The sequence below is a fragment of the Drosophila guanche genome, unplaced genomic scaffold (assembly GCF_900245975.1).
Source record: "Drosophila guanche unplaced genomic scaffold, DGUA_6, whole genome shotgun sequence".
In the NCBI taxonomy this organism is placed as follows: Eukaryota; Metazoa; Arthropoda; class Insecta; order Diptera; family Drosophilidae; genus Drosophila; species Drosophila guanche.
Window position 1 is genome coordinate 1,507,287 of NW_022995749.1, and position 21,282 is coordinate 1,528,568.

Here is a 21,282-nt window from a genome sequence, read left to right on the forward strand (position 1 = left end):
GCACAGCACAAATATTGAGAGTATCAATGCGAAATTGAAACTTAGACACAAACAAAAGGTGTACGCAAATTGTTCTTAATACCGCAATCCGTTTAATTGTATAAATAGATAAACATAAAGATAAATATAAATATAAATACATACATATATGTAGACGCCAGTCAATTTTTGAACTCGAAACTCAAGCTAAAATACGATATACTTGGCATACATTTATGATTGTATGCGCACTCGGTAAATAAATAATAAATATGTATGTATGTTTATGAGTAATATCCGATCGGTTCCACACACACACACACACACACACACCTCTTCTACATATTGTAGTTGTTGCAAAGAAGTTTACTTTACCTCCGTGTGTACGTCTGTGAACAAAGCAAACTTTGGTACGAACTTTATGTATGTAGGTACGAGTATACTTGAACATAATGGCAAATATTTATACAATATGCAACTATTAATGATGTGTAACTACAACTGAATTGCTTAGCGTTACAATGTTTAGGAGCCGCCACCGCCATCTCATTGTTTTTGGCTTTCTCAAGATCAAATTCGAAATGTAATCTCAAATCAATACGTATACAATAAAAATGTATATTTTTCTAGTTAATCTGCCGACGCTCGCTTGAAAATCAAAATCCAGACAACTTTACGAATAGCGATTCCTTTTGTTTTTGTAACAAATTAATTGTGTATATTTCATAATCATTTCGTTGTTGATTGTTTCTGTTCCTAAGAATTATTCACCTTTATTTACAATACCTAAATATTTAAGACTTGCAATTGAATCAAAAATAAATCACACAATTCGGAATTACTCTGAACATCGATTATAAACTTATTTGTCTTGAGGATTTAAACGGAAAGCTATTTGATTCTGTTGTTCCTGTATCTTTACTTCTGTGGAACAATAAAATGTCTTTGCATATATTTTATGCACAGAAGAAATGAACTTTTCCCCAAATATGCACCTCGTAATGTAAATTCAAAATGATTTAAATATATTTTATTTTATATTTTGTTATTTATTTATTTATATTTGGTTTTCAATTGCTGTTGAATATTGAACCATAGATATATATACGTCTATGTAGATATCCCGGGAGGATTATCCCTGATTACGGCGCTGGTTCAAGATCCGCGACAACACACGGTTACCACTGCGAACCCTCACGATCCGTCTGCCCAAACGACTCCTGTTGCGAAGGCTACTCACAGTGCTGCTCCTGTAAACCCTGATCCTCCGATTGGACGAAAATTTCAGGTTGCTTATACGGATTTTCTTGCGACGCACCGTAGATGTAGCAGCGGTTGTTGCCGCTGTTGTTGTAGTTGTCGTTGCTGCTGCAGTCGTAGTTGTGGCCGCTACAGTTGTGGCCGTGGCAGCACTCGTTGTCGAGCTGCCGGTTGCGTTCGTCATCCAAATACAAAGGCTCACAGCCAGGAGTCCCAATGCCAGTTTTACCGTAGTCATGACGATGCTTGCTTCTCTTCTCGAATGTCATGCCCCTTGGCCGTGAGCCTTTTTATATTCCTCGAAGACAATCGGAGTTGCTTAGCAAATATTTGAGTTATGTGTTCGCCAATTACGTACTTTGGATATGTACTTTGACTATGTACTTTAACAATGTACTTTGACTATATGCTTTTACCATGCACGGGAATTTCTGCGCGAATATTTTTGGCATATTTGCGCAGTCTGGAAGTTACACAATAGAATTTTGCAAAACGGATGATATAAAATTATATGCTAAATGCTGGAGGCTGTCTATAAATAAACCTTCGCCGCACAAGAGTGGAATCATAGCTGGCGGGATCAGGTCTAGAAGGTGGAGATGGATGGATGGGCCTGTAGTTTGAAGACGTCAAAATCGACATAAGAAAGCGCTTCGGACACACTGTCTTTCACTATCCACAATTTCAAAGCAAAGCAACCAAAGTGGTCATCAAATCGCGCAGGAACCCGAAAATCGTTGCGATCAAATTATTATTAGAAGCACTTTGCCTCAGCAAAAGTCTCAGACTAATTTTCGTGTCAATTCAAACGATTTTTTTTGCTTTCGTAGATGAATACATAGATATGTTTTGTGAATTTGTGCCTGTTTGTGATCCTCGGCAGCACCCGTGCACGAATACGATTCCGTACCCTTGCCAGGACCCTGCTTCGCTTGTGCGCCTGTAGGCCCGTATTCTCCGGTTTGATCCGAATCTCAGGTTTCTCACACGGATCCTCTTGCGTCGAACCGTAGATGCCGTTGTGCTTGTGGTTGTTGTTGTTGTTGTGGTCGCCTCCGTCGTTGTAGTTGTCGCCGCAACGGTGGTGGTTGTAGCGGAGCTCGATGTTGTTGTTGTGGATGCAGGAGCGCTAGTTGTCGCAGTCGTCAGCCATATACACAGACACCCAGCCAGCAGTCCCACTGCCAGTTGTTCCGTCCTCATGGTGACGCTTCTTTCTGTTCTAATCTAATGTCTATCCCCATGGCCGTGAGCCGTTTTATATTGGAATTCAAAGACAATTGGATGATTTGCTTGGTAAATATTAGAGTTATGTTTTCGCCAATTATGTGCCTCGACTAAGCGCGGCTATTTGAACAAGTAAATATATTTTGGCCATACATACTGCCATCGTATTTGCGCAGTCTGCTGGAATAAGCGGAAATTTCTGAACTTGCTGCAAAGCGGCAAAACTATTAAATTAGATATTAAATGATGCGCCCTATTTTTACGATGCTTGGTCTAAAATTAATCAGTCGGACAAGTCGAGAGTGTCGCCAGCAGACGTTAACCCGGCTGCCGGCTGCCGGCTCCCTGCTCCTCCTGGGCAAACATCCATCAGCGGATACCAGCGTCGACCTCGTGCCCTGTTGCACGTTGTCACATAAAACACTGCATAATCAAATATTTGCCCAGGTCCAACTCTCACTCGACTCTGGTCTGACTCGCTTATTTGCCTGCGCCTGACATATTGGCCATGGGATTGAGACTGGAGCTGGGACTGGGACTGACTGACAACTGATGCTGACGCTGACGCTGACGCCGATGCCGATACCGATACCTTACGCTTTTGGATTGCGTGGTTACGGTCTCCCGCTGAGGTTTACCTAAGCTGTTTCCCCAGTACTGGCGGGCCTATATAAGTCGAGGACTTCCTCGGAATTGCTCATTCGAAAGTTGCAGCTCTCTCGTACGCTGCTTCAGTTCTGTTTCCGGTTCCTGTTCCTCATTGCCCTGGCAATGGCTCGATACGCCTTGACTCTGGCGCTGCTCATCGTGACAGTTTGCTCCCGCTGCGAACTATCCCGGAGCATGGCCCTGCCGGACGAGGAGCGTTACGTGCGCAAGGAGTACAATCGGGATCTACTGGACTGGTTCAACACTGTCGGACAGCTGGCGCCCAACCAGGCTGTCCCTCTCTGCCTATACCCATACATTATGGACAACTCCCTGTCCATTCCCACCAGGAAGAGAAACTCGGAGATCATCAACTCGCTCCTCAGTCTCCCCAAGAACATGAACGAAGCGGGGTAGTGCGAGTTGAAGTGTGGGCTTGACGCAATGACTGGATAAACGGATATGCAAACACACGCTGGCACCAACGGACAACCCTAATCGATCTACTTAGTATGTAAGATGTTTGAGTAGTTTTGCTGTTTGTGCTTGTATTTTTAGGGGCAGCGTTTTAAGGACCTTTCATACATACTTATAAGCGATGTATATTTAGAAATTTGTTGCTTGCTTTGATCGATACGGAACTGAGGAGTAACTAACTATCCAACCATATTGTTCTCTGTATTCGTATATACGAATATACTCGTACTTATTCGTGTAGAAAATATAATTCATAATCGTAGAACAAATATATCTAGCTAAACTCGTAGGTGAACAAGAATCGACATATCTTTTTTAATATTTCATAGAATCACTCTGTGGATTAAGTTGAGATTACGAGTATATTCGCATTGTTGCGTCTCCTGTGGACAGTCTTAACCTGCTTGTTGTTCACATGTTTTGTCACATGCTTTGTACGCACAATTGTCGGACTGGCTGTGGTTGTTGTTGTTGTGGTTGTCGTGTCCTGAGCAGAAGAGGACTGAAGCAGGCAGAGACTGGCCAACAGGAATACTCCCAGCAGATAGATATTGAACTTCATCTTTGCGACTCGAAACACCAGCTGTCTGGAATTCGATTGGAGTCTGTCCTTATATACCCGTACTTTCCGTGAACTTGACAATAGAACCGTTGATGATAAGCAAACAAGTACGAAAATGTGCACCAAATTTCGCTCATTTCTTGTGTCAACATACATATTTGTCTAATAAATAGCTAAGCAGAGATGAAAAGAGAAACAGATTGTCTTCGTTCAAATGACGGCAATATATGTTTTAATATATTTAATTATAGGCTAGACAACTATGTTAATCAATGTTGCGGAGTTGTATTTTAATCGAACAATTCTTCGCTTGTCGATGGTTAAGTTCATTTGGCGCTGTCTGAAATCGTTTAGTTTAGTCGTAATGATCCTACATATAACTATTTTCGCATGCTCTGCGGCTGTAACGCACTTATTCAAAGTTGGGACAAGCGAAGGGTTAGAAGATACAAGTTATTCTACATTTATATATTTAATTAAAAAACAAACAATCTGTTAGACAATGCTGCAACTATCCCTTGGGCTCAAAATGCAATTCAGTAGCTTTTCACTTACATAACTAATGCCTGCTAATGCGTAAATACTATCTAACTGGCTGTAACCCTGCCTTGGCTAACCATTAACTTTTGTTATTTTAAGGTATATCGTATGGTATGTGGCTGCAACAGAGACGACTCGTCCGCGTCCCCAGCACACTCATGACTAAGTCGCATGCCCCAAAACACGAACCGAACGCCGAGCTGTCAATCTGCGGGAATAAGATATCGTTAAATAGGGTTCTACAAATTGATATGAAATGGGCACACTCACACATATGTCGATATAATATAAAGCTTTAGCTGATTCCACAGCTTTTGGATATTTGGAAACACACACACACATACACACAGACACGTACAATGGCATTGACTTTTTGCTTGCTAATTCCCAAAACGGACCCTCCTCTTTTCTCCACGATGATGCGGTTGCTGTTGGTTGATCTCACATGAAAAACTCATTGGCTGAATGGGAAAGCGGAAGTCACGTTCGCCCAGGACGATCGAATATTGTAATCTCTATGACGCGGAGACCCCGAAAGGTTGGATCGATCAGCTGCAGTCCCTTCTGATGGTAAATGCGCTCATTCTGGGAAGCCACAAATTTAGATATCTTACGAAGGGTCTAAGGGAGATTCAAACATTAATTCGGGACTTGCAAAGGCATTCGAGTATCAACCTTCTCGTAGTGCGTTTCGGAGCACATGTAGATCAAGTATGCTGTGATGCAGCCTATACAGCCTTCACAGTAGGTGCCGCAGGAGCCCTCCTCCGCCTCGGCATAAAATTCGTTTAGCCTATTGATGGTAGACTCGAAGACGTGTCGTTCAATCTGCAGATAGGGGGAAAATGTATTTCTAGGCAGCATTATTAAGTTCAGTTATACGTACAATACCCTCCAGTTCTGTGGGAAGCCTCGTGTGAAATTTGACGGAGGTGCCGACGCTGTAGTCGCGCTGTATAAAGACCTTGCTGAAGACCACGCCCCCGCCAGTTGCCTGTAGTGCGGCCGCGTTGCTGCCCGCTGGTGTGCCACCGCCCTGCGACATGGTGCCTCTGAAAATTGTAACGATTGCATAAACCAACTCTTTCTGCAGAGCGCGGTACATCTGATTGAGCGCAATCATTTTGCCACAACTTCAGACAACGAAATCCCATCACAATCACAGCTGCCTTGCTTTTTCCAGTCCAGGCACACTCGAACATGTCCAGGATCTTGGCATTTCGCAGGGCCTGCTTGTGTCTCACCTGAGTATTGAGTGGAAGGAAGGCTTTAAGTGCTCCTAGCAGTTGATTTAGCTGCGTCTTTAAGCTTAAAATTGTAAAAAAGCTAAAGTTTGCAAATTGCTAATTCTTGCAGTGGAAATCAGTGTGACTGCGGATTTGTTGATCAAATATACGACCTGACCTTCCGAAATATACCTCCTAATTTTCCAAATATACCGTAAATATACCGAATTGTAAATCATATATTACTCGACTTGGATATTTAATAATTCCAGCTTATTAGGACTCTTAGCCCAGAATCTATAATTCTCCATATTCTCTATAATTCCATCCTCAATCTCGATACATTTTTGTATTGATTGGGGAGATTAGCCTGACATTCACAGACTTTGAGATTTTGTTTAAAATTAGCAGCCTTGGTAACCAACGATAAAACTAGCTGCGGGCACATAAATACCGTGGTATATATCAGTGTGACAGCGGAATTATCGATAAAATATACCGTGAGAGCCTCAAAAATATACCTGAATATAGTTTTCAATTTTTTAAATATACCGTGAATCTAAAATAATTTTCCTCGATTTTGATGTTCAGTTTAATATTGCCATCCCACTAAGACTCTCTGGAACTACAATTTTCTACGATTTTACCATACATTCGCCAAAAGGTTGGCCTACTCTATTTTATTGAATTGTTTACAAAAATAGCGATATAACCAAAAGGGTTACACAAAAAATAATAAATAAACGCTACGTTTTTAGAATGTTTTGTTACGTTATTTGACATTTTGTTGCTGGCCACCCAGTAGTATGTCCTTTGTGTACCATGTTTCCATTATTTAATATTAACATTTCGTGTTAAAATATTAACATTTTCGTTTGTTCTTTCATTGATTAGAGCCAAGGATTTCCCTAATTTTCTCAATTCGAGGACATCCATCCTTCCAAGGGTACTAAATGTTGCTTATCCCAAGGAAAATGTTGGGGAGCAATGCTGCTTAGTATTCGCAGCATGTTGATGGTCCATACAAATTTTGTTGATAACGGTATAATACATAAGTGTGGATGAAATTCAACTTAAGTGGGGATGAAGTATTGGAGAAAAACTGTAACAAGTTACATATTTCAACGTGGCGATTTCCCCCCTTGTAAAGACGGGCGACCAAATAATCCACGTCTATACAAGGGTAGAGCGGTAACTTAAAACACTAACCAAGTATTATAATATTTGGTTAGTGCTTAAAACTTAAAAAAAAAAAAATAATAAGTGGGGATGGAATAAAGACTCCTGTCAGAAACAGACTCCGTGCTCTTCCACTCAGAACAAACCAACCACATCAAACTCAGGTAACAAAGCAGCTTGCAAATCTCCAACTAAGAAAATAATTCCAACCAAGTCTCCTAAATCTCCAGTACGATCAAATCCAGCGAAGCCAAAACTCAAACCTCAAACTTGGTAGACGCAGGAACAACTATGTCGAAGCAATCTCGTTATTTAATCGATACAGCGAAACTGGTTGTTGAATATTAGAACAAAAATTGTATTGAAAATTTTAACTCAATGTCGAAACTCGATGTCAAAATATACCGAAAAGTATAAAATATACCGTAAACGGTCACCCCGATTATATACCGATTGTTGATGGTGACGGAATCGATAAAATTGTGGGGCTGCCAACTCGATAATATTTAAAAAAAAGTGGCGCCAGATTTAAAATATGTTCACGTGAAATAAATATATGATTATGGTTGTGGGAGCCGCAAATACAAGCTACTTACCATATCAAAGTCTTTGGTCTATAAAATAATACTTCTTACGGGTGTCTACGTGATCAACTGATTGCTGACGCTGAAGCGTAGAGATTTCAAAACAATTAACCAACGCATTGGAGCTGGAAATATTTGCACAGCTTGATCGCTCATTTCATTGGATTGTGAATGCTGCTACTTTATAGATTCTATTTATCTACAGAAACTGTTTTCTCTATTTTTAAAAATTCTGACGGCCATAAATTAGTATCTCTTCGACGATCAACCATGAAAGCAGCCAGCACGGGGACCCCCCGAAGGGACCTTCTGCTCTTTAGTGTCGTCATCAATGCGCTTTCCCTCGGACTGAGGTCCTGCCACGCTGTGCCCATTGTCGGCGGACGGATTGTGTCAACCGTGGGCAGTACCTGGAAGTCGATTCTGCTTGGAAGACTAACTGATTCTCTCTCAAAATTCTCCTCCACCCAAAGGTGACACCAGCCAGTATCCGTTTATGGTCTCGTTGCAAGATGTGATTGTGGGGAATGCCACTGTGGCCACCACCTATCGCCACTTTTGCGGTGGCAGCCTCATAAGTGACCGCTGGATCCTGTCGGCCGCCCACTGTGTCTGGAGAAAGTAAGTGTGAATCTCATAGAATCTCTCCACTATCACGGCTATTCATGGCAGTCCGTTTCGGTTGTAGGAACATAAATACCATTTCTGCCTTCATTGGCTACGAGAGCATTGAGAATGTTGATCTGTTGGAAGCATATGGTCTGGAAAGTGCCGAATATATCTACTTTCAGCCGTGAGTAAACAGTTCAGAGTCAAGTTGAACAGCCTCTCAATGTCAGGTCATCATTTGATGGCAAATTCTATTCCATTTAGTTCCAACTTTAGGAATGATATTGCTCTGCTCTACATGAGGCGTCGCTACAGAAGTGCTATGGCCAAGGACTTGCAGTTTGCACAGCTGCCACCTCAGGGCATGACACCGGATAGGAACGGTAGATAATAACATCCTGATTCTGGATAAGTAATTGCAATTTTTTACTCCCAGAATCATGTCGAATCATTGGTTATGGCGCCACCCAGCATGCGGGTCCATGCCAGACGCAATTGTTTGAGGCCGAAGTTCGGGTGATTGGCAACAAGGAGTGTCGAGACATCATTGGACACATCTGGGCACCACAGAATGGAGCAAACACTGTCTGTGCCATGGGCATTGGGCATCAGGACTCGTGCCAGGGTGACTCTGGGTGAGTGGCATCCAGCTTAAACGCTTCCAATCGCTACAGCAATTGTTTCTAGGGGTCCTCTGATCTGTCCATATGGCGGCAGGGATTATATCTACGGACTCGTTTCACATGGTCTCACCTGTGGCATCAAGGGAATGCCCAGCGTGTACACGGTGACCCGACCCTACCACGACTGGGTGCAGCTGCTGCTGAGTCAGTCGTAGATCTCTGGATGTGACGTGTATATAAGCGCTTTATTATACGATATCAAACAGAAAACAATTACGAATATACGCTAAAAGAATGCAAAGACTAACAGCGAACTTAGTGGCTAGAGTACTGCAGTTAACGATACTTTTAATCCTTACTATTTTACACTAAACGAGACGTAGGACTAACTAACCTAAAGTTCACTTCTTCTCCGGCTGTGCTGCATCGGTGGCAGCAACAGCAGCAGGAGCAGCAGCTCTATCGATCTTGTCGGAGAGCTTGTCTGTGCCCGTTTCGGGCAGGGTGAGGGTCAGCAGGCCAGCTACTAGAACGCAGCAGCCGCAGATAGTCGTTGGAATGTACCAGCCGAGCGCACCCAGAACATCGACCACATACGGTGCCGAAATGGATCCAACATGAGCGAACGTGGAGCAGGTGCCCAAAGCAGAGTTACGGATCTGGGTGGGATACAGCTCCGCCGTGTAGAGCGTGACCACGGAGTAGGTGGCACTGATGCCGAAGCGGCCCAGCATGGCGAAGGCCACGATCCAGGTGGTGCTGCCCGTGGGCACGGCGAGCACCAGCAGCAGCGAGACGCCCGTCCACAGGAACAGGAACATGGTTGTGATGCGGCGACCAGTGAATCGCAGCATGATGACCGGCACCAAGTACGAGGGGATGTCCACGAGGCCGGTGGCCACGATGTACAGATACCGACTCACCGACAGGTTAGCCGCATTCAAAGCTACAGCAAAAGGGAACTCAATTAGAACAGGAACTTGGTTGGACAGCAGAATGCTCACCCGTCACATAGTAACTCAGCGAAGTCACGCAGAACATAAAGTAGGAGGTGAAGATCAGCTTGCGTACACTGGGATTGGCGAAGAGCTCGATGATGGACTTGAGTGGGCCACTCTTGAGTTTGTCCAGCAGCGAGACGGAGGAGCCGGCTTCTGGTTCCAGCTGCAATGGCAGAAGAACAAAAATGATTGGCTTAGCAACCCGAAACCATGAATATTGAAATGTTCTCGGAACTTTGCACTCACCGACTTCTTATCGGTGACGAGGTCCGAGGAGGGGGCTGCCAGTGCTGGCTGAATCTCGTAGTGGCTGGGCTGCTTGAAGAGGATCTTGTAGACACGATCGTAGCGCTGGTTTGTAATGAGCCAACGAGGTGATTCATTCATCAGACTAAAGGTGGATAGAATTGATTATAAGTAATCAGAGACAGAATGTTATGGATGTAACCTACTAGCAATTAAGGATGAGTAGAAGCGAGGGTATGGTCAGGGCTAGTTGCAGGTGCCGCCAGGGCTGTATGAGGTAGCCGATAATGGCTAAGATGATCATGCCAATGGGATAGGAGGCGGAGAAGGCAATGGACATCCAGGAGCGATGCTTTAGGCACACGTTTTCCACAACTAAAAGGAGAGAAACTTAAGCAATCACTTTGGATATTACAACGCTGGAACTTACTCATGGTAAAGGCTGGGTAGAAGAGTCCCGAGGAGGCAGCTCCGAGGGCAAAGCGACCCGCCAGGAAGAGACTGTACCAGGGGGAGAAGGTGCAGAAGAAGCTGCCCACAACGAAGAAGGCAGCGCCCAGGCTAAAGGAAGTCTTGCGACCGAATCTGCAAAAAGGATACGAAAAGGATGAGCAAACATTGGCAACGATTTCTCTCCACCGTCAACTCACTTATCTGCCAGGATGCCAAAGGAGAAGGAGCCACAGAACTTGCCCAGTGACAGGGAGACCTGTGCTGAGGTGCGCTGAATACTCCTTTCGCATGTCAGATCCCAGTCAGAGACGAAGGTGCTCTCCGGATCCGCGTACTCGTAGCTGCCCTTCACCTTGCACGAAACCTCCGCGGGCCTGTTGATCTCCGACATGTGGCTGGTGTAGTTGAGGGCCGCCTCGTAGGACATTTGGCCGAGATGCTTGTAGTTCCAGTCCCACACCGTGCAGCCGCCAGAGTTGAGGCCGCCCTCGGCTATGTGCCGCCTCTGGGCCAGCGTCCAGTTGGTGGCATCCAGATCGGGCAGGCCGCACCACTGATCCTCGGGCAGGTGTCCCAGCAGTGTGTAGGAGGACACATGGAATCCGTTCAGTATGTTGGGGGTGACGCACAGGAAGAAAATGGCCCTAAAAGTGCAAAGGGAATGATTATACTCTCTCTGCCTCCACTGATGCTAATTGGGATTACAAATTGTTTACAGCACGCAACTTCAATCTTTCGCACATTGACACCACATGGCAGTAACACTTGATTGGAATGCAAATAGTGCTCGTAATACCCGATACCCACAACATTAACTTAAACAGTTAATGCCGCAAAAACAAATGCTGTGAAGGTTACCACCCCACATGACACATTCGAATCTTTTGTTTTGTTTCACGGATAGTATGCGGCTCGCATAATAACATCAAATATTTTTGGGAAGCGGCAGCGTCATTAATCATTAACAAAATCGGGCAACCGGAACGCAGTGCGCAATATTTACATATCCGATTTGCGGATTCACGTGCCTCCCTCCCACACCCACAACACAGCCCATGGAAGTGGCTTTAGGTTCCGGGAAGACGATCGGCAGCCACCGATCGAGCGGCGAAGGTTGAATTTTGGTTGAATGACTTTGAGGCGCAGTGCAATTGTCGTCCTCTTATCTGGACAGCTGGATTGTGTGCCTAGGATCACAGTTACATGGCCCGATCTCGATCTACATAGTTAATGGAACCGGTGCTCGAGTCGTACGTACATATATATAGCTATACGGCAGGCAGGGCAGGCAGAGATTACACTCACGATCCGTTGTCGCCAGAGCTCGGGTTTCGATTCGATTCGATTCGATTCATGAGTGGGTCTTATCAATTCCGATTCCGATTTCGAGCCTTATGCGAATATAAGACGAATAAAAATATGTCTACGTATTGTACGTGCTGATATACTCTCGGAATTGTTTCTATATTTAAATTTTCAACACTGTTGGAGCGATCACATGACCATTGCCCTCTCATTGAGCCGCAGCACCACCCCTACGTCCGTCCCACTACTCCTACTTTGATTGAGTGATTTCTGACCTGCGCCTAAACTGAAGTCCAGGAAGCGCCAGGGCAGATTATCTTCCGATTTCCATCTGAAACGTGTTGGAATACACTACAGCAACGAATCTTGCCATCCGAAACGTGTTCTATCACTCTGAATCAGAATCAGAAACCGAATGCCAATTGTTTCTTGGGTTTTCACTAGTTTTTGCGAGAGCATTTGCTGACCAGTCGGGCGGAGAGATCATTTAATTGAATCACAATCAAATCGTAGACAAGTGCACCACCCTGACTGACTGAATGTCAACATTTTCTCTACGAACTCAACCTTTAAAAGCCACCGCAATGCAACAAGTAGGAAGTGGGTCAAGTGGAACGCGTCTCTCGAATATGAATGCAAAGTGCAGTGATGATGATGCTGATGATGATGATCCTTACCAGACGTATGCCCCGCCACTGCCAACGAGTTCCAGCTGCTTGGTGAGCAGATCCTTCATGCTCTCCTCGCTGATGTGCTCGCGCGTCTTTTCCGGATTGTCATCCTTTGATTTGGTCATGGCTTAAATATCACAGTTGGGATTGATTCGGGGAATTTGTTTACTTCCTTGCAGTCCGTTCTTGAGCTGGGACTTCTTCAATGCTCGATCGTTCACTTGGGTTTCAGCTGGATCGATCTGTTCTCTAGCGATCTCTGTCTCTCAGTCTGCGAGTGCGTTCACTTTGAGCCTCTGACACCGAATGCGCAGATAAGGTTGTGCCGTTCCTTCGCTTCGTCAGAAGATCCGATCGATATTCACTTTCACTCAACGCTGCGCTGCGCTCCCTTGCAATGCAATGCAATGCCTCGATGCCTCGGTCTGTTTTTCTGTGCTATTTATCTATGTCTTACGGGTTGTGTTTGCGTTCTATTTTCCCCATTTGTCTTTATGCTCGAAACGGCTCGGATCGGATCGGATCGGATCGCTGTTTATGTTGCAGCGGCTGAATGCCACTTATGACATACCAAAAAGGCGACACGTTCTCAGTTCAGTTCAGTTCAGTTCAATGCAGTTCTCTGTTTCACTGATATTTACAATGAAATTGTACAACTTAATTTCGGGATTTTCCTTTAGATATTTGTTCAGGTCTTTCTTCTCTTTTTTGTCCGCTTCTTTGCCTGTTGGGCTGTGCAACGTTTTCTAATTTTGAATGGATCCCCGAACGCGTGCATTCGCCTTTCTCCTGCCGATGTCCGCCGGTGTCGCTATCAACTACTACTTGTCGCTTCGAAAGCGTCTCACAAACTAAGCCCACGGGAGGTCGATCGCAATGTTTTTGTACTCCCGTCCGTCCCACCAGACACCACAACACAACACAACACACCAGGCCAGAGCAGAGCAGAGCAGAGCAGAGCAAAGCAGAGAGATCAGATGGATGAGGCCCAGGCAGAGGAGCTACTCGTACTAACACTCGCAATCGAGCGGCCTGGCTGGGACTCTCTTCGGCTCTCTTCCCGATCCATATACGCGATCTACTATATACACATAGTAGGTTCGCTTTCTTTGGATTTCATTGCAAGCATTAAAAACAAGAAAGGAAGACACGCGACTGCCGACTTAACTGATACCCTGCATATTACACATGGTGCTTTGACAATCGTCTAATTTTGTTAAGCGACTGTGACTTCAGTTTGAATTGAATTACTCTTTAAAGTCTCTTGACTATTCCTTTAAAAGGTATGAAGGCAATTCAGTGATCATATCCTGGTGTCTTTAGCTGCTTTCGACAAAGAGAAAGTTCTGATTTAAGTAAGTAAAAATGTAAAAAAAACATATTGTAATCGTTGCTAAATTACGATTTAATAATTACTCCGTTATTACGGAAATTCGAACAATAATGAAGTGAATTGGGCAGTTATTTAATTTAATCACCAATTGGTTTCAACAATCGTTAGTCAAACTTGGGCATACCCTTGGGTAAGGGGTAGACAAAAAATTAAATACAATTATTGAGCGTTTAAACGAATGTCAAAATGCGCACTCACAAATAAACAAATTTATTTCTGGATGCTACTTACGTATATGATTAGGTTCAATGTATTTATGTGATTTATTGTAGAGCAGACAGAGTTGAATCATTTCAATTACTAGATTACTAGATGATTGACTTATCAATTTATTCCTTAATGATAGATCCCAAAGATAATAGGAGAGCAATTCATGGATGAGAGTATTTAATATTTGGAAATTATTTTATATTTTGTACCCTATACTCGTACTCACGCACACTCTCCCTCCACTTTATTCTTCTAGTGCTCGTTGCTCAGGATTCTCATTATGAATGCGACAAACGGAACATTAGAGATTGCACGCTCTCTCTCTCTCTCTCTCTCTCTCCACCTCCATCCCCGTACCGAACCTACCACTTGAGAGCCATATGTTCAGTTCTTCTCCTTACATATTCCTCCATTCCATTACATTCGCTTGGTTCTGTTGTTCGAGGAAGAGGAAGAGGAGGAGGAGGCAACCCGAAACCCATGTAATTTACATGCATGAACAGAATTACAGTTTAATTCGTTTGTCTCTGCATAACATTACATTGTTGTTCTTTCCGTTTGTTTTCGTATTGTTTACCTTCTTCTTTTTGGTTTTATTTTCCAAATTCCGAATATGTACTGTCGAAGAGCGTACACAAAGAGTACTGAAAGAGTGAATGAATGTGACTGCCAATGTGCACTCTCTGCACATTTTGAATGAAATTTTGTGCCTATTCTATGTGCCATATGGAAAGATTTGAATCTCACAAATCGTCCCATAACTAGAACCAGAACCCGAACCAGATTTCTACGCAGTGACCTTACGAGTGATTCGATTTGAGTTAACCTCCATTATCATCCAAGTGGAGCTTCAAGAGTCCTCAACTCTGGTCTCAATTGAACTCAATGAATCAATCGAGCGACCGAGCGACCCAGCGACCGACCGACCATCAATCCCAGGCTATCGTAAGCAATAACGCTGCCGGAGAAAGACACTGATTGGCATTGGATGAGGCCAATCCAGATAGGTATTCATAGATACATTCCAATCATGGTTCTCCCACTCTGTTTTCATAATACTCCCACTAATTGTTGTTCATTTGTTCCGTTCTCAGGCATGCAATAATCATCCTGTCTGTCCATTCGTATTCTATTCATCTACACAGTCTCTAACTACTCGTACTAACGGTTGCAACTACGGGGCATTGCAGCGGTTGAGTGGCCGTAATTAGAGCTTTTTATGCTGATAGCTAGTTCGCATGTGGGGGATGCCACATTCGATTGTCTGTCTGGCTGGGGTTTACCTTCGAGCTTGTATTTGGAATGCATTGTTTTTCGCAGATGGGATGGCTGCACGTGCTGTACCTGATAGACAATCAAATAAACACCCAATCGAGTGGTAATCTAATCAAACTAGATCTTTGACTTATTCCTACAGAAACTCTTCGCTTTGGTACCTTTACAACAATAATAAATAAATAAATCTACTTAAATTGCTCAAGTAGAAAATTTACTTGAAGAACACAAATACCTTCTACTGCCACAGATGAGCAATAATTCATATTTATATTGTAATAATAATAAAGAGAGAGCAGAGCGTTGGCGAAGCTTAAGTGAAAGATTGCCCAAGAAGGGGAATTGTGCATATTAAATTCGTACAAGTACGAGTACGAATAAGAGTATGTAAATCTAGGCGTTGCTTAACGACTAAATTCAATGAGCACATTGCGGAGAGGAGACGCTCCTCGGGCTCAGACTTTAAGCCTCTTGGGCACACACTTTGGACACACATTCACATTCACATCCCCTGGCAGTTTGGATACTTTAATTTCACATCTAGGAGTAAGAGTGCGTACGAATGGCGTGACAGTAGCCTATTTTGAGCAGCCAGAGGAGGCCCAGAATAAAGAAGCTGTAGAAGGTGACATTGTAGAGGTTGAGACGACTGAGCAGGCTGCTGAGACGGTCGGGCGGGCGGCACCTTTCGTAGGGATTCGTTTCACGCACTTCGAGCATATCCACCCAGCTAACGAGCTGAGGTCGCACCGCAAACAGCGCACTGACAGCGGCCCGAACACCACTCTGGACGGCACCACCCATGAGGCTGCGATAGTTGGTGGCCATCGCCGAAGAGCTGGACCAGATGACCCGATGCCAGGGCGTCACCTGTGGCTTGTGCCGCGCCATGCTCAGCTCTGTGGTGCTCTGCTGATACTTCAGGGGTTCCCGCATCTCATCACCAAAGTGCGAGGAGAGAAGATCCAGGACAGTCTGCCGCACACTGTCCGACTCCTGGGCAGAGTGCACCATGTAGCCAGAGTACGTGGCCTGGCGGCATTCATGACCACACACCAGAGGCTTTGAGCTGAGAAAGTTTCCCGAGTAGCCGGCCTCCGCCCAATGGCATTTGCTGTAGCTCAGGGAGAACTGGGTAATCAGGCGGCCAGGCTTGAGCTTCGCTTTGGGTGGTGGGCAGAACTCCTTGGGGATCGGTGGCTCGAACTGTATCTGCTCCACTTTGTTCCATGGAATGGCCAGGATGAGCGCCTGTGCGGTGTACTTCTCCCCCTGGGCATCTGTCAGCTCCACATAGTCCTTGAAGTGCTGCACCTTGACAACTCGAACATTCTGGGTGATGGTTATGTACCGAATCTTCTCGAGAATGCTCTCAATCAGCTTCTGCGTGGAGAGCTCCAAGAATGTGTTCGGAAAGTTAAAGTAGCTGCAAGAGGGAAAGGGAAAAAGTTAGTTCTTGTCTGGATTGCTCAGTTTGGATTATGTTTCCCCGCTCACAAGTCTAGGAGTACGGCCAGACCGCCGCAAGAGCTGCACACAGACATGAAGGTGTCGTAATCCACTGCGCTGGCATGAACACCGCAGACCAGCTCCACGAAATTCCTCATAAAGTTGCGAGACTTGCTGAAGAACAAGTTGTTGGTAATATGACGCTCCATGCTGGGCACTCGCTCCCGCAGGCTGTAAGGAACAAGACAATAACTGAGGAAATTAAAGCACGATCTTCGAACCCACATGAATTTCTTCGATCGAAACCTGCCCATCCGTAGGTTCAGCATTTGGATGTAGCGACACAGCTCGAACTTCGCAGGCTGGGCTGTTGGACCCCGATCCAGTGACCAGCAACGTTGCAGCTCCGCATTTGCATCGCGCCTGTGTTGGGGCAGCACCTGCATGTCGTTCATAAAGGCCAGCATATCGTGTTGTTCCTCATCGACCAAGCGGAATCCATTTCCGGTCTGCCCCAGCTGGCCACCAGGATGGCTGTTCTCGTCGAGGATCCGTATGTGGAGTGTGTTCTCCTTGGCCAGCAGCTTTACGGCCGATGTGAGGCCCGACAGGCCCGCCCCGACAATGACTACATCTAGCTCTGGTTGTTCGGTGCCAAAGGGTAGATGTTGATCCATTGCACCCACGTTCCTAGTCCCTAAACCAGCCTCAAGGCATGCCTTTTGTCACATTTATTTTTGTGTTGAATGAAAACTTTATCGTGGAGCGCTAGATCGGGTTTTTCTCTTTAACAGAAATAGCTACCAAAATCTATGCTCCTTCCTTTCAATTATTTCTGCTGATGTTCGTTTACAGTTTTAATAGAACTGGGCAGCTGAAAAGATGATTTTATGCTGCCTACTTTTGGGCGGGTATTTGTATGGTTGTTTTTAAAGAGAAAATCTGTTAAAGCCGCAGCAGGAACAACTATAGACATTTTTTGTTCACGTATACTTCGTGATAGATAGATTCATTTTCGAAGAATTATTGACCACTAATTACATTACTTTCTTAGGCGCGGATAAATCTCAGTGAATTTTAAAGACCATAAATGACATTCCAAGGTCTGACCCAATTTTATTTAGCGCTGGCATAAAATCTACTTTAAGAAATTTGAGTTTTGTTCATAAAAGGGAACCAATTTAAATAGTTTAAACAGAAACTTGGCCCCATTTAGCGTGTTCTCCATATCATAATATCACTTTATCAAGCCTCAAATGCAAATTCCAAGTCAAACAAAAGTTTGAGGAAGACATAGGAACAGTAGTTGGTTCAAGTTCAAGTTCATTCAACTTGCAAACACCTGGATAAACAATATAAACTGAAATTGCCAGACGCAGACCAGACCCACAGTAGACCAGAACCTGTTGCTATAGAACTTTCCGGCTTTTGGCTTATCAATGACACAGTTGATAGCAAGTGAAGCGATTTATCTACGCAAATGATATATGAACGAAAGGAATTATTATTATAAATTATGAAATATAAGAGATAATCAATGTTCATATGCGAGTGGGAGGCAGCATGAGATACCTCCCTCTTCCCCCACCTACTCTTACCATGCTCTAAATGCAATCGGAGCTTTCCAGTTGGATGCGATTGTCTGTTATCAGTGGATGGCGACGACCGTTTAGACATACTTTTACTGTACGTGCTGCACTTATCGCGCCGAAAAGTGATTCTTCAATAAACATCATCTTCGCCATAAAGTTCGTTGATTTGCTGCGAATCTTCAGCGCGAGTCGCAGTTATTTGCTGTTGTTTTTAAAACCTAGAAAATAAATGTTGTGCACCTACTCGTACAATGTAGCAAATATATTTGTATTTACTCTGCTGAAATGTGATGTGTTGCATGAATTGTTTAAGAATACTTTCCAATGGAATGAACAAAGCGAAGAATGCATAAATTCGTTGAAAGTTTGGACTGTGACAAGTGGCGATGGAAGCTAGCCTCTAGCTTTGATTGAGCATCTCCTTGAGCTCTTGATTGCTGCCACCCTCTGCACTGAGTGAGGGATCCTGATTCTTGCCAAAGTTCTCGCCATCTTCGATGGTCTCCGGCATGGGCTTGTTCAGCGTCTCGGGCAGCAGCAGCGAGAGTAGTCCAGCCGTCAGCGAGAGTGCTCCACAGATGATCAATGGCAAAGGCTGCCAAATCTCCCCAAGTAGCTTCAGATACGGTGCCAGTATGCCGCCCACCCGGGCCACCATGGAGGAGGCGCCCAGACCCACATTCCGCACAACTGTCGGGAACTGCTCCGCCGAAAAGATGTAGATGGTGCCGTAGGAGGCAGTGATGGCCAGCTTACCGATCATCGCACAGGCAACAATCATCCAGGTCTTGCCGCTGGGCACGGCTATGGTGAGAAGAAGCGACACTCCAGCGATCAGCATGGTGCCGCACAGGATCGATCGCCTGCCCCAGCGATTCAGAGTGAAGAGGAGAAGCACGTAGGCGGGAATCTCAACGGCGCCAGAGATCATAAAGTTGAGCAGCTGATTGCCACCCAGATTGTTGGTGTTCCACGACAGGCCGTAGTAGACGCCGCTGTTGACGAACCAATCGAAGAAGATGAGCAGCGTCTTCCGTCGCAGATTCGGATGCCGCAGGAGATCGAACACTGTGGCCGCCGGCTGGTCGGCCGTTAGTTCGTCCTGTTTCTTCTTTTCGGCCACCTCCTCCACCAGCTGTTCGTAGATCTCGCTGGGTATCCGCACCCCGTTCTCCTTGGCAGCCTTCTCGATGATCACAAAGGCCTCGTCTTTGCGCCCCTTGAGCAGCAGCCAGCGCGCAGACTCCGGGATGATCCAATAGTAGCAGACAAAGAGCAGTCCAGGCAGCGTGAGGGCGATCTGCAGCCAGCGCCAGTCGTGGATAAAGTAGGCAAAGGCCGCCGTCAGCATGAAGCCCACGGAGAAGAACATCTGCATGGCGACACCAGCAAAGAGGCGATACGAGGATCCAACCATCTCCAGGGCGATCACGTAGGCCACCAGGAAGACGCCCGATGTGGTGGCGCCCACGATCATGCGGGAGATCGTATAGCTGAAGTACTCGGGTGCCACGGCAGCCAGCACTCCAAAGATCAACTGCAGGATCAGCGAGGCGAAGAAGGTGGGCTTGCGCCCCAGCTTGTCCGACATCTGGCCAAAGATGAAGCTGCCCAGCAGGACGCCCAGCATGAAGAGGGAATCGCTGGTGGCTGCCATAAAGCCACGTCCGCAGACGAGATTCCACTCGGTCACAGCGCTGTTGAGGTACTTGCTCTGGTCGTACAGGAAGCCCGCGGAGCAGGCCACTGTTCCGTTCTGGGTGAAGGGCTCGGTGCCATTGAGGTAGTCCGCGCTGTAGGCCACATCGTAGTACTCGCAGGTCTTGGCCTTGCCGGTCACACTGTCCAGGGGATAGGCCAGGGGCCACTTGTCCAGCGGCAGCGAGGCGAACTGCACTGTGGCCGCATCCTCGTGTGGCAGCTGGCAGCGTGTGTCGGGCGTGGCCAAGAGGAAGACTCCGGCGAGCTTGTGGAAGGCACAGACAATGGCCGGCAGACAGAGCAGATAGTAGATTCGCTTCTGGTAGCGACCGAATTCGCCCAGGTGGGTGATGACGTCGTCGTATCCCATGCTGCTGATTGGCTCTGGGCCACGTTAGTGCCTATGAAGTGCTTGAGTGTCGTACGATTTGTGCCGCGGATCAATGGTCGCACCATCCAATGCGACGCCGTGACGTATGCGCAACTTTCAGCTAGCTTTGCGTTGCGTATACGGCAAGTGCGCCCGCTTGAACCCGTTTTGATTGTGCAACAATCTAGCTGTATACTTGACACACAAATGAGGCCAAGCTCTGGCTGCAGTTACAGCACCTACAGCCTCCCCGTACACAACACACTCTGAAACCGATGTCAACCGATGCTGACTTGTTGATTTTGTGATGTGGAAAGCGCTCGATCAACCGCTCGCCAGCTGCTTCAGTCAGAGACTAAACACAAAGAGCTGCTAAAGGTTCTAAAGCACCCAAAATATCTACTCTACGACTATCAGTACACGGGTCTGTGAGAGAGTGCGTAAGAGTGTCGCGGCTGGCGACTCTCGCTTGCTCAGCAATCAGCAACCCTGTGAGAAATTCGATTGATCAACGATCAACGGCAAAGAAATTGAAAATTCAACTGAGATTTCAGCAGAGGGGGTTGGTGGTAATGCAACGAGGAAAGAGGCAGCTGCATTCCCAGTATCGTACGATGTTTGCTGAGCAATTAAAGGAGTTCCAAAAAAGACAGAGAGACAGACAACATGAAAATGGCCTGATTCAAAATTCCAAACATTCTG

The 21,282-nt window shown here is 45.6% G+C and overlaps 7 protein-coding genes across 8 annotated transcripts; 2 read left to right on the plus strand and 5 right to left on the minus strand.

Moving 5' to 3' along the window:
• Nucleotides 1-1,092: 1,092 nt before the first annotated feature.
• On the minus strand, nt 1,093-1,492 carry LOC117585276. The gene has a single exon (XM_034274699.1). It carries the CDS (start codon nt 1,475-1,477, stop codon nt 1,112-1,114), a length of 366 nt encoding a protein of 121 aa, XP_034130590.1. The 5' UTR covers nt 1,478-1,492; the 3' UTR covers nt 1,093-1,111.
• Nucleotides 1,493-3,179: 1,687 nt separating this feature from the next.
• Nucleotides 3,180-3,840, plus strand: LOC117585277 (protein PDF). Its single transcript, XM_034274700.1, has one exon. It carries the CDS (start codon nt 3,238-3,240, stop codon nt 3,529-3,531), a length of 294 nt encoding a protein of 97 aa, XP_034130591.1. The 5' UTR covers nt 3,180-3,237; the 3' UTR covers nt 3,532-3,840.
• Nucleotides 3,841-4,358: 518 nt separating this feature from the next.
• LOC117585275 (golgin subfamily A member 7) lies at nt 4,359-6,083 on the minus strand. The gene is made up of 5 exons (XM_034274698.1): nt 5,938-6,083; nt 5,580-5,745; nt 5,369-5,521; nt 4,964-5,314; nt 4,359-4,901 (listed from the first exon to the last, which is right to left on the minus strand). The coding sequence occupies exons 2-4, from the start codon at nt 5,736-5,738 to the stop codon at nt 5,174-5,176; spliced, it is 453 nt and encodes a 150-aa protein (XP_034130589.1). The 5' UTR covers nt 5,739-5,745; nt 5,938-6,083; the 3' UTR covers nt 4,359-4,901; nt 4,964-5,173.
• A 1,868-nt stretch (nt 6,084-7,951) lies between these two features.
• On the plus strand, nt 7,952-9,224 carry LOC117585274 (chymotrypsin-like elastase family member 2A). The gene is made up of 6 exons (XM_034274697.1): nt 7,952-8,085; nt 8,156-8,303; nt 8,371-8,475; nt 8,556-8,674; nt 8,728-8,926; nt 8,979-9,224. The coding sequence occupies exons 1-6, from the start codon at nt 7,953-7,955 to the stop codon at nt 9,127-9,129; spliced, it is 855 nt and encodes a 284-aa protein (XP_034130588.1). The 5' UTR covers nt 7,952; the 3' UTR covers nt 9,130-9,224.
• Nucleotides 9,141-13,453, minus strand: LOC117585268 (organic cation transporter protein). Its single transcript, XM_034274687.1, has 7 exons — nt 12,597-13,453; nt 10,812-11,258; nt 10,592-10,746; nt 10,368-10,536; nt 10,162-10,306; nt 9,919-10,078; nt 9,141-9,860 (listed from the first exon to the last, which is right to left on the minus strand). The coding sequence occupies exons 1-7, from the start codon at nt 12,713-12,715 to the stop codon at nt 9,316-9,318; spliced, it is 1,740 nt and encodes a 579-aa protein (XP_034130578.1). The 5' UTR covers nt 12,716-13,453; the 3' UTR covers nt 9,141-9,315.
• Nucleotides 13,454-15,963: 2,510 nt separating this feature from the next.
• LOC117585272 (putative flavin-containing monoamine oxidase AofH) lies at nt 15,964-17,650 on the minus strand. 2 transcript variants are annotated; one of them, XM_034274694.1, is made up of 3 exons: nt 17,203-17,650; nt 16,966-17,148; nt 15,964-16,894 (listed from the first exon to the last, which is right to left on the minus strand). In XM_034274694.1, exons 1-3 carry the CDS (start codon nt 17,592-17,594, stop codon nt 16,009-16,011), a joined length of 1,461 nt encoding a protein of 486 aa, XP_034130585.1. In that variant the 5' UTR covers nt 17,595-17,650; the 3' UTR covers nt 15,964-16,008. The 2 variants fall into 2 exon arrangements, with proteins under 2 accessions (XP_034130585.1, XP_034130586.1); XM_034274695.1 differs by having other exon boundaries at nt 17,199-17,291.
• Nucleotides 17,651-18,756: 1,106 nt separating this feature from the next.
• LOC117585271 (organic cation transporter protein) lies at nt 18,757-20,916 on the minus strand. Its single transcript, XM_034274692.1, has one exon. It carries the CDS (start codon nt 20,578-20,580, stop codon nt 18,910-18,912), a length of 1,671 nt encoding a protein of 556 aa, XP_034130583.1. The 5' UTR covers nt 20,581-20,916; the 3' UTR covers nt 18,757-18,909.
• Between the last annotated feature and the right edge of the window lie 366 nt (nt 20,917-21,282).